The 19024-nt window shown below is 39.3% G+C and overlaps 1 protein-coding gene across 2 annotated transcripts; it reads left to right on the top strand.

Moving 5' to 3' along the window:
* Positions 1 to 1038: 1038 nt before the first annotated feature.
* mtpap (mitochondrial poly(A) polymerase) lies at positions 1039 to 12182 on the top strand. 2 transcript variants are annotated; one of them, XM_066717802.1, is made up of 9 exons: positions 1039 to 1203; positions 1672 to 1835; positions 2188 to 2421; positions 2577 to 2798; positions 5592 to 5803; positions 6365 to 6591; positions 7656 to 7748; positions 7990 to 8063; positions 11030 to 12182. In XM_066717802.1, the coding sequence occupies exons 1-9, from the start codon at positions 1050 to 1052 to the stop codon at positions 11396 to 11398; spliced, it is 1749 nt and encodes a 582-aa protein (XP_066573899.1). In that variant the 5' UTR covers positions 1039 to 1049; the 3' UTR covers positions 11399 to 12182. The 2 variants fall into 2 exon arrangements, with proteins under 2 accessions (XP_066573899.1, XP_066573897.1); XM_066717800.1 differs by having other exon boundaries at positions 1669 to 1835.
* Positions 12183 to 19024: the final 6842 nt, after the last annotated feature.

The raw sequence follows: 19024 nt of genomic DNA, 5'->3' as shown, positions 1-19024 counted from the left end.
CTAGAGTTTAATACAGTATTTATTTCACTGTTTCCCCATTGTAATACCATAAATGTATAACCATTATACCATACATACATGTACATGGTTTACTGTGCATATGCATGTGCTACATTACTTTCAATTCCTGCACTTTACTGTGCATTTTACCATGGCATACTGCAGTAAACATTTATAAGGGTGTATACAAAATACCCTCTTAATCTACATTAACATTTATACAAAATCAATTAACTTGAATGGACAGATACAATTTCGCTGACTTTTAAGATATGCAATAGATATCGTGTACCCTTAAGCAAGGTACTTTACCCAGATCACTCAAGAAAAACCCAGCTGTATAGATGGGTAACTATATGTTAAAATAATTAGATATATTGTAACAAAAGTCGCCATGGAAAAGGGTGTCATTATAAAATACAAATATTAATAGATAGTACATTTGACAATTTGGGAAATAATGTCAATCAGATTCCTTGTTATACTGTTGAAGGGATGTTGAAGTTGTCATCTTAATATAGATTATACACTGACACTGAAAACTTCAATATCCAATAATAGCAAACACTTACTCCTCACAAAGAGAGCAGTCAGCATTCATGCCATTGGTGTAATTATTCATTTGATTTAAAGCAATGATGGGAACATTTCCTTTTTCATGTGTTAAGCATCTTTGTTCTGTGACGCACTCACCTTGACACATGACACCAACCTACTGAGAATCTGTGCAAAACCTCATATCCCAGTTTCTGAGTCAGACCATGAATGAGAAATCTAGCTTCTTCTTCAAAACCACGTACTTGCCTTCAATAACTTTGATTGTATGACATTCTGTATTAAATCAAATATCAGATATAAAAATGACAAATGTGTAGGTAGAGTAAGTTGAACATTTACATGTTAGATCCCCGGTACCTATGCAGGATTATTTTATCAACATGATCCGAAGGCGTTTCCCATTTCTTGTCGACGAACTCTTATTGTACATCCGACTTGCCGTAGTCAGCTAGCTTTGGGCATGCGCATTACTTTGCATGCCTAGCGCAGCAATGGCGGCCTCCTTGTGGATGTGCAGGTTATATTTGAGAGGACGGAGGGGTCCGTTAAGAAGCATAGAGAAGTCAAACCTGAGGTTTCGGAGCAGCACTAGTACGAGCAGTGTTGCGCTAAAAAGCGAAGCAACACACAGGAGTGACGAATCTGGTATGGTGAACTAAATATGCGAATACGGCACAATAAAAACACCGGGAGAGAAAACTGAAAAGGCTTCCATACAGACAAACAAAACACTCTCCATCAGACAATCGTGACGTTTCATTGCAACTGACTGTCCAGCGGGTCATATCGCATTTCTCCAAAGCAGTCTGGAAGTAATTGCGTCAGACTTATGGATTGGTTAGACCACAGTGACCATGTGGTTATCCTGGTTCATTTATTTAAGTATCTGTTAACGCAAAGGATTACGTCTTAAAATGTCACAGTACATCACATTTTTATAGCAACTTTGTATTGCTTAATTGTAGCAATTAACATGTAAAATCTAAATTATTGTCAGTGCTTGGGCCTGCTTAATTAATTTGCAAAACAGGAAATTGGTTTGTGTAGGATAATTAATTGATCTTCCAGACATTAAAATACCATTGTTTTTGTTTGTTTTTTTACACCTAGAAGCCATTGATGAAAGAAAATCATTTTACACACTGCTGGAGGAAAGACAAGCGCAGTCTGAGAGATCTGTTCTTATAAGTTGTCCCCCCAAAATCAATGAGAATATTTTTTTTAAATACCTGTCAAGACATGGAGAAATCAATACCTGTTTCTTCTATGAAAGCTTTGTAAGTACCGACAACATCGTCATTATGTCATAGTGCATAGAATTACAAGTGACAAGATACAATTGGACACATTAATTAAGGAACTATTTATTCATGTGTGCTTATCATGAATGATTAGTGCAACATCATTCATTCACATCTGTGTAATTCGTAGTATTTCTAAGCATTCATTATTTAAACTACCGTGTACAGTATGTGAACTGTCTAAAATTGTTTTCATATTATTTGTACTAAGTCTGACATTTTACTGGGTATTGGTAGTATTTTATATGTACACATTTGTCTTTACTGGAAGTAAAAATGAAAATGTACAAATGCATCAAATTGTTTTTTTCTTCATATTCTCTTACAGGGTGTATATGCCGTGGTGGAATTTTCCAAGAAAGAAAGTGTCGCCTCACTTCATGATGGAATCGGCATCCCGAGTTTCCAGAATGAGGCAACTGTGCCTTTCAAATCTCGACTGGTTTCGTTGAGGCTGAATAATCCTGCTAACCAGACCAATTCCCAGCCAGCTGTCCAGTGCCTAAAACAGTCTTCCATTCCCATCAATGAGCTTATTCAGAAAATTTCAAAAGTAGACAGCGTAAGAATTTACCTTTTTTTTTTTACTATGAAGTGGTAAACAACATTAGTTCATATTTTAGGAAATGCATGCTTAATCTATACAAAATATTAACTAGGACTCATCTATTTTGTATTTTGATTTTGTATTTTCTCCTCCGACCCCTCTTTTCTCAGATAGACCAACAATTACACACTCTTATGAATGTCTACCAGTTAACAGATGAAAACATCCGTCTGCGTTTCTTGGTTTGTTCTTTACTGAAAGACATTGCAGCAGCATATTTCCCAGAATGCTCCATAATGCCATTTGGCTCCACAGTAAATGGTTTTGGGAAGCTTGGCTGTGATTTGGATATGATTCTGGATCTGGATCGCATCCGTGGCAGGAACTTAAAGGTAAGAGTTCAGGTTAAGAGTGCTTTTCCTTTAAGAATTTGTTTTTGGTATGGATTAAGGTATATTTACACCACAATATTGGTAAATTAATACATGGTGAATATGCAATGGAGGTTGCTTGCCTTGAAGATTAAAGTCTTATATTTTAATGTATACAAAAAATTAAAAACTTGGACGTGCTAGAGAAACATTTTAGATTGTATATTAATCTTTTTAAAGGAGACCACTGTACAAAATCTTGCTAGGTCTGATTTAGCATTGTTGGTATTGTATTGCAAAAATGTATATACCTGTGTTTGTTGTATTTAATAGATTTAATATAGTTGTCTCTTGTATTTTTGCCAATAGTAATACTATGCTTTAGAAACTGTTATCCACGCTCCTCTGTATTCACTCCTGGTCATCCTTGCAATTTAACTCAGTTAAAACATGTATCATAGCCCAGTTACAGTGCCTTTCAGATGTATGCACCCCACGTCAAACGTTCACATTTTTATGAATTACAAATAATGTTAATACATTGTTTCAGTGAACTTTGTTTTATTCAAAACTCAAACCTAACACTTATATTAAGATGGTTAAATTGCAGCATAATCTGCAGAAAATATTCAAATTGAAGTACTGATTGTATAAATATTCAGCCTCCTAATTACTAAGTACTTGGTGTAAACACCTTTGGCAGCATGTACTGCTGTGAGACTTCTTGCATAGGTTTCTAGCAACTTTGCATAGTGTGGTGATTTTTTTTTTTTTGGCCATTCTTCCTCGCAAAATTGCTTCAGTTCTGGCAAATGCGTTGGGGATGGTTGATGGACTGCAATCTTTAAGTCTCGCCATACATGTTCTATTGGATTGCAGGCACTGGGATATTGTTTGTATGAACACTGGCGCCCATCACACTGGGTGGGATGAAGCACTGTCCACTTCTTAATAATGGTCTTCACAGTATTCAGTGACTTTGAAATCTCCTTGTAACATTCTCCTGATCTGTGCTTTTCTACTACTCTTTCCCCTGACTTGTTTTGAAAACTCTGTGGTCTTAATGATTGCTTTTGTCGTATCACTATGTGAGTTGTGACTTCAATATTTAAATGCAGGAACTTAAAGAAACATATTAATTTAAGTCAAGTTACACCACATTAATTACACAGAGACAGAAAACATAACACTAATTTAGTAACCTCAGAAACTAATCTTTTACCCCTGAAGTTATGCAGGGTTGCTGTAGCAACGTGGCAGAATGCTTATGCATTTGAGAATATTCACATTTTCTTGGAAAATCTAAATGTATTCTATCAGCATTTGGTTAGCTTTATTTGTTTGCAGTAATTGTGTAGGAGATTCTAAACATGAGGTCCTAATTCAAAGTTTCCTGATTGCAAACTCAGACGGCAACAAAAGGTGGAATATTATTGCATTTAAAGTGTGTGAGTAAGCTTTAGAAGCACTACCACCTCTCTGAAGGGATATAAGCCTGAGATTATTGTAATACTGAATGACCCAGCCCATGTTAACCTTCAATATTCCCAACAAATAAGAAAGTGGACATTCATTGATTACCTTTCCCTGTGTAGCTAGTGACAGACACAAGTGGGCAAGTGCATGCGTGGTGACACCAAGAGATCGGTACAGGCCAGACTGCTTGACCCCTACAGTGAGGGGGTCCAGAGGCTCTGTTTTGCTCTGGGGGGCATTTTCCTGGCATGGTTTGGCTCCACTTGTCCCCATGGAGGGAAGGGTCACTGCAAATCATTACAGTGATCACCTTTATCCTATGGTGACACATTTCTATCCTGATGGGAGTGGTCTCTTCCAGGATGACAGTGCACGAGGGTCACTGAATGGTGTGATGAGTATGAAAATGATGTGAATCGTATGCTACGGCCTTTGCAGTCACCAGATCTCAACCCAATTGAACACCTATGGGAGATTTTGGACCGACGTGTTAGACTGCGCTCTCCACCACCATCATCAAAACCCCAAATGATGGAATATCTTTTGGAAGAATGGTGTTCATCCCTCCAGTAGAGTTCAGAGATTCTAGAATCTGTGCCAAGAGCATCGAAGCTGTTCTGGCAGCTCGTGGTGGCCCAGCACCTTACTGAGACATTTTATTTTGTTTTTTTCTTTTAATTTTTTGCCCGTCTGTATTTACCTAAAAGGTTTGTCATTCTATACAGTTGAATGCAAGCAAAACTAACTGCACGGGCCCCCCATTAATCATAAATCAAGTGGACTTCCTTTTAGTACCTTATATGTATGTACTTGCTTGTACTTGTACTTACTTCATCTTGACAATAATAAAAGCCCCTTTCTAAAGTCAATGGGTGAGTAGAAGATGTAATTCCAGCTTCTCATTGCAAACAGGATGTGCTTAAAGGAAGTTCTCAGGTTAACCAGAATGTTACGATTACCATCATTTACCGTGGCTTTCAAAAAAAGAGTACAGGATGTATATGGTTTAGAGGAAACCATAATTCTTTATAATTTATAATGCTGATTGTTAACTGATATTTGTACGGTAAGTGAAAATGCAGCATTTTTTGTAATACATTATTGATAATCATATTAGTAACATTTTCTCTGTGAAATCTTTCTGTTGTGATAATTGTCCCCTGAGGTCTGTGCCCAGGTAATAGCTTGGAAGTTTTACTCCGAATTCTCAAACTAGCTTTTATTTCAAGTAAGTCCCCGTAAATGATAATTCATGTAAGGCCTACTTGTGTAGGTACTGGGTGAGATAAGCTTCACCAAAGGCACTGAAAGGCACGCATGGCTTGTGTTTCTGTGTAGGCTGCTGGTCCCTTTTCCTTGGAGTACCAGATGAAGAGGGTGTCTTCTGAGAGATCTGTAACCCAGAGGATCCTGTCAGTGATGGGAGAGTGCATTGATGAGTTTGGTCCTGGGTGTGTTGGAGTGCAGAAGATCCTCAATGCTCGCTGTCCTCTATTGCGTTTTTCCCACCAGCCCTCTGGCTTCCAGTGTGACCTCACAGCCAATAACAGGTAAGCAACTGGGACTGAGGGGAAAAGACCTACAAAGACGATTATACATTTAGTCCATGTTTATAAGGATCACTTGTCCATTCCAGGCATATACATAGCACTGACAAGATAAAATTAATGTCAAAACTGTCAGATACAAAGCAGACTGTACATTCAGACATTTGTTTTGGCAGAAATCAAAAACCTGGTAAGGAGTTTGTCAGTGCTGTAAAAAAGGGGTTATTGTAAATTAAAGATAAATATTTTATTATATAAAACCATCCGAAAGTGACATGTAGAGCATTTTTCTAGAAATTCTGTAGTCTTTATTATTTTCTTTAAGTACAGCCATAGTCAACTTTATAGAATTACACAAGTTTTTAGACTATGTACAGCAATATAATGCAGGTATACGCTGTTTTGAAGGGAACTTAGTGTATGCTAACCTAATTTTGGGGTGATTATGAGTATACCCTTGTGAAGGTGAAGGTCACACTACCACAGCCACGTGGATTTGGGAAGCAGAGCCCTCTGTACTGTTTGTGTGTCCTGCGTGCTGAGGTCTGTCTCCTCTCTGTGTAGGGTGGCTGTGAAAAGTTCGGAACTGCTGTTCCTCTATGGCAGCCTGGACCCGCGGGTGCGTCCCCTGGTGTTCAGTGTGCGCTGCTGGGCCCGAGTGCATGGTATCACCAGCAGCATCCCGGGGGCCTGGCTCACAAACTTCTCCCTCACCATGATGGTCATGTTCTTTCTGCAGAGGAGAAGCCCCCCCATCATTCCCACCCTAGACCAGCTGAAAAATCTTGCAGGTAAACAATTCCTCTTGACATAACATAACAACGTTGGTGTGAGTAAGAGTGTGGGTTTAGATATAAACTTTGTATCAACACATTTATTGGTCTTTCAGTGCATTTTACAGTATTTGATTAGATCACACTACAATGCTACACTGGTGTGATACATAATTGAAAACATTTTTAGCTTAACTTAGCAGGAGGCTTCATGGGTAAAACTGTCCTTGACTGTGAAAATGTGCCACACCTGCAGCTGTTGTGGATGCCCTTAGGCAGGCAAATCACATCATTGTAGCAGCAAAACTCTTGAAGAACACAGAATTATTTTAATGTTTTAGACTTACCCAAAGGAATACATGGTCAAGAAAATAGAGCAAAGTAGAACACAGCAGTCATATGCACAGACATGGTTCAATTGTCAGAAGAAACTAAAGCAATAAACAGTTCAGTTTGGAGGAAAACATTTAAGGCTTGGTTTTATTATTTAAAGAAAGAACATTGTCCTCTATTGTAAGTCAAATCTACAAGCACTCCTTGGCCCCTGATGACCTAAAACTATTGGAACTATTACTGTTAATAATATAAAATGTGTACCAAATGAGTGATCTATCCATCTGAACAATATACCACAAAATGTTCTCAATAAGCCTTTGGGACCTTATTTTTGCAAAAACAATAATCCATTCACTCTTTGTAGTGTTTTTCACTGTGTCCATAGCAGAAATTAAAACAAAAGCAATCCAATGGTTGTAGTAGTCTTACAGGGAGAGGATCTATGGAGTTACTGTTCATAGTATCTCTAGTTCTCATCATCTCCAGGCTGTGAGACGGTTAATTCCCTTGATTTGACCCTACCTGACATCTTCAAGGAGGCTCTGATTAAGTTATTTTCTTTCTTGTGGCATTTTAACTGCAATGGGCTGTCATAATATACTTTGACATGGTTGTCCTCTAATGCCACTCTACGATAATCTTTACTCTGTTGTGGAAGCTCAAACCTCTGTGGAGGTATACTATTTAAGCTCTTTCCATATACTGACTTTAATGATTGTGCTTTTTTCTGTTTGGTGTTTATTAAGGTCCTGAGGATAAAAGTGTAATTGAAGGGAATGATTGCACTTTTGTGAGGGACATCAGCAAGATCAAAGCTCAGGAGAACACCGAAACATTAGGTGGGTAAATGAATCAAGAATATGCATTTATTTTAGTATTATAGTGAAGAGTTCATATAAACCCATCAGTTTGTTTTCAATTACCTTATCTGTTTGTCAGAATACCCACATGACTGAGGATTACTTTATTTTCTGTAGGGGATTGTCAAAAGATTGATAGGCTAATCTGTACCCTTCACCCTTTTTCATAATTTCTACCAAAGTAACATGTATAACTTTCTCTCTCTCACTTTCTGTGTAGGGCATCTTCTCCAAGAATTCTTTGAATTCTATGGCAATTTTGCCTTTAGTAAACTGTCCATCAACATCAGAAAGGTAAGGGATGTAAACGTGTGCTGTGATACTCAGAGCTGCTTATTGTAAACCTGTGTGTGCACTTTATGGTGTGGTCACTGAGTTAGGCTCTGTGGAGCTGCTCATGGGTTCTGTAACTGTCCGACACCAGTTATTATTGCTGGAAATCACATTAAAGTGCTTTAAAAATGTACAAATGCGCACTTTACCTTAGTAGCAAACATTTCGGTCTCTGTACAGGTTCCACTAAAAATGTATGTCAGTGAGAAGGAAGACACAAGTTTGTGGAATTCGCTTCTTAATGCAGAGACAGCGGCTAGAGTTTTAAAGGCTTCCGCACAAGATGTGCTGGATTAAATAGTCCGTGAGAACGAATACCCAGAAACCTCAAAACGGGAAGCTCAGATGATATAATGATGTAAGTGTGTTCTTCAGGGAAAAACTGGAGAAGCAGGTAATGTACAGAACAAAAAAAAAAGAATAATGTTTATAAAGGAGTTCATACAATAGGATGATTTCCAGATTATTGTTTTTAAACATCTTCTGAAGTGTTTTATTGTTCCTGCTCTTTCCACTGGTTTACCATATCCTCTAAGCAGAAGAGGCCTGGCTCATACCTGTCATTTGGAGGACAGCATCTCCTATGACACCCATTACTGCACATTACTTCTGGGCAGTTGTTGATGTGTTCGTGTGACCACTCACACGGTGTAAGTTCACCCCCTGACAGGTGGCCTCCACAGTCTGGCTTCTCTCTTGGGTTAAACAGGACGCGCATAAACGTAGTGCACATCAGAGAGCTATGTTGCTGTAAATCCTTTTGCCGTCTTAATGGTGTCGATGCCGTGAGATCTTGATTAAATGTGTTCTGTAGATATTTTTCCATTTATTTCACAACACGAGAACTAAATTATATTCTCTTGCTGAGGAAGTTCAAGTCTTTGAATGTTTGCCATACTGGACTCCTGCAGTTTTGTAGAATAGGGTATAGTTAAGATTACGCTATTCTCTTTTACATGTTGTTGTTCTATTCTAAATATTTAAAACTCTTCCGGTGTTTGTCTACCCCCTCTCCATCAATGTGGAGTACAGCAGGTGGCGCCTGGTCTTCTCCGGGTTATAATTATAATGTATTTGTTAGGCAGTGCACCACCTGGTGGACACAGAATATAGGTAAGGCCCTGTCAAAATCGTGGAAAGAGCTTAGAAAATGAACAGTACAAACACCATACAATAACAATGAAATTGGTTAATTGAAATCAGTGGTGGTTCTAGCCCCTTTCAACTGGGGGGACATGGCTGGGGCCAGTTGTAATATTAGGGGGCCATCGTGTGGTGGGGGGGCTGACGTTTTTTTATCTGCGATGTTAACGGTGGGGTGGCTTGGTTATTGACAGTGATTTGTCTGCGGTGCTAGTTAGTGGAGCCACAGGGGCCTCAGAACCGCCACTGATTGCAATGTTAAAAACAGGACATTTTATTTTAAAGTTATGCTTAGTTCTCTTATAAGAAAACATGAAGGGTATAAAGAGTCCTCCCCAGTCTGACTTTTCAGGATTGGGAATTTGTCAAGTTTTTTTTCTTAAAGTGAAGTAAACTTAGTTTGGCTAAAAATGTTTTAAGTATTACATGTTTATATTAATTACATTAGGTATGTTCGAAAGCTATGTTTTTATTCCTAAAGACTGCCGAGAGATTTATCTTTTCACAACCAATTTGATTTGGATTCATAGAGAATGAATAACAATGCTCATCATTTCTATCAGTGTTGAAAAACTATCCACCATGGGGTATCCATTTCAGGCCGATGCACTTGACAGTAATATAAACAATACCATACCTAACATGGCTCTCTGCATTTATTTTGCGAGCAGGAGGCACAGTGAGGAGAAACGGAGAGGAACCTCTCCCCACAAAGTCCTATTTCATTAGCCCGTTTGATCTCCGGTGTGTGCTGCAGGACAAGGCTCCTATTTTATTTAAACAGCTTGATTTGAGTGTGGGGTTTCCCTTCCCTTTTGTGTTTATTAAAAATAAATATTTCTAATACAATTACTGCCCAAATGGAATTAATAGAATTGTTTATTATCATTTCTTCCACACTGAGGATTTCCAGAGGCCACAGCAAGCTGCGTGCAAGTAATGTGAGACCAAGCACCCCAGAATTCAGACCTTACTATACTTTAGACCTGGTTGGTCAGCAAGCTCCTTAGATGGAGATTGCAGTGTTTTAAATGGAGCTCAGAGTGTCCCAGATATGAGGCGAGGGTCTTCATCTCTGATCTCATGGTGTTACTATTTATGGTGGCAATTTGTATACACAATCAAGTTAAAGTAGCAGAGCTATGTGTTTACTACATACCTTGCTCCCCATGAAGCAACTAGTGTGATTATGACTAAGGACTTGAGACCTTTTGGAGTTCGTGCACATGCTTATTTGCGAAGTTGCTGCAGGTGTTTTTTTAATTTTTTATACACAGCTTTTAAAAAAATATAAAAACAATGAACAGTTAAATGAACTATTCAGCATACACTTTATAAATGTCCTTAGTCATAGTTTTGTGACTGGATTGAGATTATACCATTTAAATGTATTTATCAAACATTAAAGTCAAATGTTCACCAGCTAAACTCAGAAGTACATCTCATAATTACTGTAACAATCATTAATCAAAACAACACAGGATGCCATAGTTTCTCACACACCGGCCTGTGCCCACATGGAGAACCAGCAATCCACTTTAAAGAAGAGGCAAAATGCCAAGCCATGGTAACCCTGTAGAGAGGACCCTCTTTAAACGTTAAGAATTCACTTAATCATGTATTTGTTTTTATGAGGGTTTATACTTGACATTCTTAAACACACTTGAATGTCCTTAAATCTTTTGTAACTTATTTTCAGCTTTAAAACGGATTGATCCCCCTTATCAGTTTGGTTTTAACTTCAAATGTCCCCAAAATAATGAGTTTTCTGAATTGTTTTGCAGGGTAAGGAACAGAACAAACCAGAGACCTCCCCACTGCACATCCAGAATCCCTTCGAGCCGTCGCTCAACGTGAGCAAGAACGTGAACATGACGCAGATGGAGAGGTTCGTGGCCCTGGCCCAGGAGAGCGCCTGGGTTCTACAGCAGGCCGGAGGAAAGGGCCCCACAGGGACCAGGGACCAGCCGTGGGGCCTGGCTTCTTTGCTCCTGCCCTCTATTTCGCAGGCCGGAGGAAAGAGTAAAAAGAAGAGGAAGATGGAGCCGGCCAGTCAGAGGATAAAGAGCCTCCTGGAATCGCTAAAGACTAACAAATCACAGGGCAACAGTACAGAGAAGAATAAGAGGACTGTTTCTTCCAGTTCCCACTAGAGGGCGCTGTGCCAAAAGCTTGGGCTTTCAAGACCCACTGTAGAATATACATCTGAAAGGATGGGAGTGGTGCCCAAGGGAACACAGGGTTCCCATCATCTCAACAACAAAGAGGACCTTTTTCAGTGCAGTCAGACGGCTCCGCGCCTTTACTGGACGAGTTTACATAGACATGCAGAAATAAACTACCCAATTCAAATGTAACCCTCATATTTGGATGTTTTTCTTTTCCTTTTGAGTTTTTTTTTTTCTAAACTTTGTGCACAAACAGTGATGCACATGTGCTTGTATTTTAAACATGTATATTTAGACATGTCTTTATATCGAACAGTACAAAAATATGACCTTTACTACTTTAACTCTCCATCTGGATATGGTGAATGTACTTAGACCTATAATGAATATTTGTGTGAAGGTTAAAATACAACAATGGCCATGAACAGTGTAAGGCAAACATTCATCATGGATATATAAACCCCTTTGCTTTTATTAAACCTTGGTTAGTGTGATTCATCAAACCACTCTTTCTAGTGACTGAAAGGCATTACTTGAAATTACCTATTAAAGTGCTCTTTAGAAAAATAAAAACAGTAATTGAATATGTACCTGAGTCATCCTATGCGGTTTACAAACGTTTTGTTATGTCTGACACATTCCCTTCTTAAGTAATTCACCCATTCCAAAAGATTACATAATTGTTGCTCGTATGTGAAGGGTTCTTGGATTATGATTGGCAATTGTGTGACACCCACCCGATATATAAAGGACATGTGTGAGGAAGGTCTGGATTGTTTTTGTTGTTGTTGATCAACAGTTGTATTACCAAATACAATATCACTGTAAATATTATTTCCATCTGTTTTTCCCAAATACCACAGATGAAATGCTGGAAAAAATGAATAGGATGAAGTGGATTTACCCCGAATAGAGCCTTCACTATCACTATCATTATTATTGTTCTGTGCGCCAAGGATATCTTGGCATATCTTCATCAGTAGATTGTTTTGGATACTGTGGGGGAGGCACCACCTTGTTAAATGTATTTCATATAAAGCATGCAAGTCATAGAACAAAACTTAAACTTGGCACCTGAGATTTTAGGGCACTTGTTGGATTGCATGGGGTTGCCTCTTTTCCCGTTAATAGTTAATAGTATTACAAAAATAGTACTGAAATGTTAACTAGGATTATTCTTTATCAGGATTTAAAATTTAAAATTCCTTTGCTGTTACAATACATTTCTGTAATTTATATTCATCTGTGTGTGTAATAATTAGCTTGCATGCCTGCTACAAAAAAGACAATCATTATAATTGCACTGCTCTCTCTGTAAGTGATTTATACCACAGGTTACAGATTGTTTGGTCTCTCAGTGTCTTCCAATTAGTAACACATCAGCTCTCACATGTTGTTATACAAGGCAGTTACAACTCATTATACAGAAGCAAGCTTTGAAGCTAAAAATAATACAATTTGTATTTATTGTTCATAAAAGTTCTACTTTATTGGGAAATCTTTATTTCCCATCTGATTTTCTCGCCTAATTGTAAAGTGAAAAAATGTAAATGATAAATGGATTTATGAATTTATATCTGCTGATATCATAATTATGATGTTTATTTAAGAAAAATGTATGATACATTTTTTAAAGGGCAGTTGACTCAGGAGAGATTCAAATAATGTATGTACAGAAAACAAGTATTTACAAGTTGCCACAGACAGACACAGGAGAGTACAGGTGAGAGGCAGCCACCTTGTTTTCCTAGTTTCAGACCAGTCTTAGCATTGCTCATTTTGTTTTAACTTTGACTTAATTGAAGTTAATGTTGTCTGTAGTTTGCCTTAATTGTAGTCAATTCAGTTCAACTGCTGAGTTGGTGAAAGTCAATGTTGTAGAAAGGTGATTTAGTCAAGGACTAGCAGGAATTCTGTTCCAGGTGGAGCCAATTAGGTGTGAATTGGAGGCAGGTAGACAAAAGCTACTTAGAGCTGCGCTGTTTCTCCGTAACAAAAAGTTAAGCAGTTGACTTGGGAACAGGAACCAAGAGACTAACATTTAGAAGCATGTGGCTACTACAGTGTCAGGTTTGCAGAATGATTGCCTTCCTGGATGAACTCATCCAAGAAGATTTCATTTGTGAACGTTGTCGGCAGGTTGAAATCCTAGAGATCAAGGTCCATGATCTTGAGGCTCAGCTTGTTGATCTGCGCTGTATTAGTGATATGGAAGAATTAGTCAATCAGCTGGACAACAAGTTGGACAGTGACAGCTCAGAGGGTGATGGGAGGGCAGTTGAGCACCATGGTGCCTACTCCTCCCCAAGAAGAGGGAGGTAGTTATAGTAGGAGACTCGATTCTTAGAGGCGTAGATCACACCGTGTGTTCTAGTGATAAGGAGACCCGTATGGTATCTTGCCTGCCTGGTGCTCAGGTTGCAGATCTCCCTAAACTAGTAGACGGACCACTGGCCAAAGCCAGGGGGAATCCACTGGTCAAGGTCCACATTTTAAACAATGACATAGGAAAAGGTAGGGCAGAGGTTCTGCAAGACAAAATTAAAGAGTTAGGAAAGAAACTAAAAAGCAGAACCTTCATGGTACCAGGCCAGGGAGACAGGCAGTGATTAGAAAGTTTAACGTGTTTGAAATGTTGAGTGTTTTAGATTTATGGATCATTGGTCTTTCTTCTGGGATTGATGGGACTTGTACATACTGGACAGTCTACATCTAAACAGAAGGGGGCTAATGCATTGGGAGAGCGTATGTGCAGAGTAATTGAGAATCATTTAAACTAGGGACCAGGGGGGCAGGGAGCTCTGACAATGGGACATGTTCCACTAAGGAAAGAAAACCAAGGGAAACTACTAGTAGGAAAGTCCTGAAATGTTTGTACCTCAATGCCAGAAGTATAAGGAACAAGATGTTAGACCTAGAAGCCACAGTGCTTGCCTGTGTCTATGATGTTGTAGGAGTGACGGAAACATGGCTTACAGAAAATTATAACTAATAAAATATATGGAAGTTTAGTGTGTTCCAGACCACCCAAATCAGATATTGAGAAAGATGTTGCATTGTACAATGTAATCAGGACTGTGGAGTTCCACAGGGATCAGTACTAGGGCCTTTGCTTTTTCTAATCTATATTAATGATCTGGACTCTGGGATTGTTAGCTAACTTGTCAAATTTGCAGATGATACTAAAATAGGTGTCTCAGCAGATACAATCTCGGCAGCAAAGGTTATTTAAAGGGACTTGGATGATATTCAGTTGTGGGCGAGTGCAAGGTATTACATGCAGGTAACAAAAATGTCCACTATAATTACACTATGGGAGGAATAGAACTAGATGAAGTAACGCATGAGAAAGACCTAGGAGTCTATGTGGGCTCCTCACTTTCTCCAACCAAACAATGTGGGGAAGCAATAAAAAAGGCAAACAGGATGTTAGGGTATATTGTCAAAAGTGTAGAATTGAGAACAAGGGCAGTGATATTCAGACTGTACAATGCACTAGTTAGAGCTCATCTGGATACTGTGGGCAGTTCTGGGCTCCACACTTCAAGAAAGATATCGCTGCTCTAGAGGCAGTTCAGAGGAGAGCAACCAGACTTATTCCAGGTCTGAAGGGAATGTCCTACTGAGAGACTGAGGAACTGAACCTTTTCACCCTGGAACAGAGGAGACTACGTGGGGACTTGATTAAAGTCTTCAAAATCATGAAAAGCATCGACCACATCAAACCAGAGAAGCTTTTCCAGATCAGCAGGGACACACGCACCCGGGGACACAAATGGAAATTGGGCTTCAAGGCATTGAAGATGGAAAACAGGAGACACTTCTTCACACAGAGAGGCGTCACAATCTGAACAAACTCCCCAGCGATGTGGTTGAAGCGACAATTTAGGAACATTCAAAAATAAACTGGATAGGATCCTTGGATCACTTAGTTATTAATGGACACCAAACGAGCACGATGGGTCAAACGGCCTCTCGATTGTTAATTTTATATTCTTCTTATGTTCTATTGCCTCAATGTACTGTTCTGTTGATGAACACTCCCCCCTGAGAGTCGCGCTCCAGCTGGTTTTCAGCTTGGTGTTGTGGAATTTCGTGTAGGGTCAGGTGTTGGGCTTTTGCTGCAATGCCTTGGTTATAAGTGCAGGGGCTGAAGAACAGAAGTAAATGAGCTGATCAGTTGTAACACAAATGGCTCTCCTTCTGCATCTCCAACTGCTCCTCACAGCCGCCAGTCTCCATTCAGCAGTGTCAAGAGCACATGACTGCCCTGATATTTCAAACAGCGTAGTAGTTTAGTCTAGTTTGATTTTGTTTTTCAACATAATATTGTAAATAATAAAACAAATTAAAATGGCATGGACATAATGGGAGCCTCAACCTAATATTTTGTTGCACCACCTTTAGAGGCAATCACTGCAATCAGATGTTTTCCGTAGCTCTCAGTGAGACTTCTGCACCCGTTAACAGGTAGTTTGGCCCACTCTTCCTGAGCAAACTGCTCCAGCTGTCTCAGGTTTGATGGGTGCTTCTCCAGACTGCAAGTTTCAGCTCTTTCCATAGATGTTCGATAAGATTCAGATCAGGACTCATAGAAGGACACTTCAGAAGAGTCCAATGTTTTGTTCTTATCCATTCTTGGGTGCTTTGAGCTGTGTGTTTTGGGTCATTATGCTGTTGGAGGACCCATGACCTGCGACTGAGACAGAGCTTTCTGACACTGCGCAGTACGTTTCGCTCCAGAATGCCTTGATAATCTTGAGATTTTATTGTGCCCTGCACAGATTCAAGGCACCCTGTGCCAGGCGCAGCAAAGCAGCCGCAAAACATAACTGAGCCTCCTGCATGTTTCACATTAGGTATGATGTTCTTTTCTTTGAAAGCTTCATTTTTTTGTCTGTCAACATACAGCTGATGTGACTTACCAAAAAGCTCTAGTTTTGACTCATCTGTCCAAAGGATATTCTCCCAGAAGGATTGTGGCTTGTCAATATGCATTTTAGCAAAATTCAACACTGGCTTTTTTATGTTTTACTTTCAAAAGTGGAGTCCTCCTGGGTTTTCTTCCATGGAGGCCACTTTCGGTCAAAAAGCAATGGAGGGTATGATCAGAAACTGACGTATCTTCACCTTGGAGTTCAGCTTGTATCTCTTTGGCAGTTATCCTTGGTTCTTTTTCTGCCATTTGCATTACCTTCTGTTCAATCTGGGGTCAATTTTCCTCTTGCGGCCGCACCCAGGGAGGTTGGCTGCAGTCCCATGGACCTTGAACTTCTTAATAATATTTGCAACTGTTGTCACAGGTGCACAGCACAGTGACTACTTTCCTCCATTGAAATAGGCTGAATGACTGATTCCAAGATTGGAGACGTGTGATACTAATTAAAGAAATGAATTAGTTTGGAATATCACTATAATCCAATTATTTATTATCTTTTCTAAGGGGTACCAACAAATGTGTCCAGGCCATTTTAGAATATCTTTGTAGAATGAGCAATAATTAATCTCATCACAGCTTCGTTGCATTATTCTATGACATACGAAAGGCATGCAAGTATACATGATGCAATAGCTTTTAATTTAATCACTTTTCAGGAGGAATTAAGCATTATTTTAACGAGCTGTAAGAGTACCAACAAATTTGAGCACGTCTGTATATATTTTTGAATGCATGTATTATTTGTATTTGATCACGGCTAAAGCACAATTAATATCTGCATCTTAAATATTAAAATAATTAAGTGTGTGACGCTCTGCTGAATATCAGCCATGATCTCTCAGTGTAGGAGGGAGGAATGGTGCTAAAACAGCTGCTTCACGTTCTTGTACCTGCAGTGGAGCACATAGACTGTATATTGCATAAATTCTGTGCATGTTTTGAACAAGAAAAGCCCTACTAATTGTTCACTGTGCTCATCAAAGTACTGTGTGAGCTTGTTAGATTGACGCCACGGATGCCCTTTTATATACAGAGTGCTGGATGGCAGGCATGCATCCTGATGGGCTTAGCATTAAACGTTGGTTTATTCCTCACCCATGTGGATTATGAAAGCCGGATTTGTGCATTCCTGTGAACACTAAGCGCCAGTGACGCGGGATCCTTGTGGCATCCACTTCCATTCCAGAGTTATTAATGGTTGATGGGCTGTTTGGGAGCAGAAGTAGACAAGGAAACTAAACACAAAGGTTTGCCATTCTTTCATAGTCCTGATCTGCTGTTATGAATTAGCTGGGTTTGACAAGGTGGCTGTCACTCAGCACTGAATTAGACCTGCAGGCAAAATCCTTATTATAATAGCTTGGGACCCCTTACAATACAGTGAGGGAAAAAAGTATTTGATCCCCTGCTGATTTTGTATGTTTGCCCACTGACAAAGAAATGATCAGTCTATAATTTTAATGGTAGGTGTATTTTAACAGTGAGAGACAGAATAATAACCAAAAAATCCAGAAAAACGCATTTCAAAAAAGTTATAAATTGATTTGCATGTTAATGAGGGAAATAAGTATTTGACCCCTTCGACTTAGTACTTGGTGGCAAAACCCTTGTTGGCAATCACAGAGGTCAGACGTTTCTTGTACTTGGCCACCAGGTTTGCACACATCTCAGGAGGGATGTTGTCCCACTCCTCTTTGAAGATCCTCTCCAAGTCATTAAGGTTTCGAGGCTGACGTTTGGCAACTCGAACCTTCAGCTCCCTCCACAGATTTTCTATGGGATTAAGGTCTGGAGACTGGCTAGGCCACTCCAGGACCTTAATGTGCTTCTTCTTGAGCCACTCCTTTGTTGCCTTGGCTGTGTGTTTTGGGTCATTGTCATGCTGGAATACCCATCCACGACCCATTATCAATGCCCTGGCTGAGGGAAGGAGGTTCTCACCCAAGATTTGACGGTACATGGCCCCGTCCATCGTCCCTTTGATGCGGTGCAGTTGTCCTGTCCCCTAAGCAGAAAAACACCCCAAAGCATAATGTTTCCACCTCCATGTTTGACGGTGGGGATGGTGTTCTTGGGGTCATTCCTCCTCCTCCAAACATGGCAAGTTGAGTTATTTCCCTCATTAACATGCAAATCAATTTATAACTTTTTTGAAATGCGTTTTTCTGGATTTTTTTGTTGTTATTCTGTCTCTCACTGTTAAAATACACCTACCATTAAAATTATAGACTGATCATTTCTTTGTCAGTGGGCAAACGTACAAAATCAGCAGGGGATCAAATGCTTTTTTCCCTCACTGTATGTATTGCATGTATAATTGTCAGTAAACCTGTAGGTATTAAACCTCAGGTATGATAAATCAGATTTTTAAGTAGTCATTTTATTTTATTTTTATTTATTTATTTATTTTATTGTATCTCTGTCTACCCCATGGCTGTGTTTATTGTTTAAGCTGGGTTTACAAGTTGGTAGATGTATTGCGTTTACACTTGCCATTCTTTTAATGCCAGAGTTATCCAGAGCACATTCAAAGAGCGAAATTCAGTTAAAAGTAGCTGCAGTATGTCCTTTGTATCCGATTTGAAAACATGACATGAAATAGATGTTTTGGTAAATGTGCTGTCCAGTGTAGAAAAGCAAAGTATGCTAATTTGTGAATGAACGATCAAACA

This window comes from Amia ocellicauda, chromosome 2 (genome assembly GCF_036373705.1).
Source record: "Amia ocellicauda isolate fAmiCal2 chromosome 2, fAmiCal2.hap1, whole genome shotgun sequence".
Lineage (NCBI taxonomy): Eukaryota > Metazoa > Chordata > Actinopteri > Amiiformes > Amiidae > Amia > Amia ocellicauda.
The sequence above is the reverse complement of the archived record's forward strand: the minus strand, read 5'-3'. Positions and strand labels throughout refer to the sequence as shown.

Coding starts and splice junctions, on each gene's coding strand:
- mtpap (XM_066717800.1), top strand. CDS start 1,050: ATGGCGGCCTCCTTGTGGATGTGCAGGTTATATTTGAGAGGACGGAGG. Junction 5,804..6,364: donor GACCTCACAGCCAATAACAG/GTAAGCAACTGG, acceptor CTCTCTGTGTAG/GGTGGCTGTGAAAAGTTCGG. Junction 8,064..11,029: donor TGTCCATCAACATCAGAAAG/GTAAGGGATGTA, acceptor ATTGTTTTGCAG/GGTAAGGAACAGAACAAACC.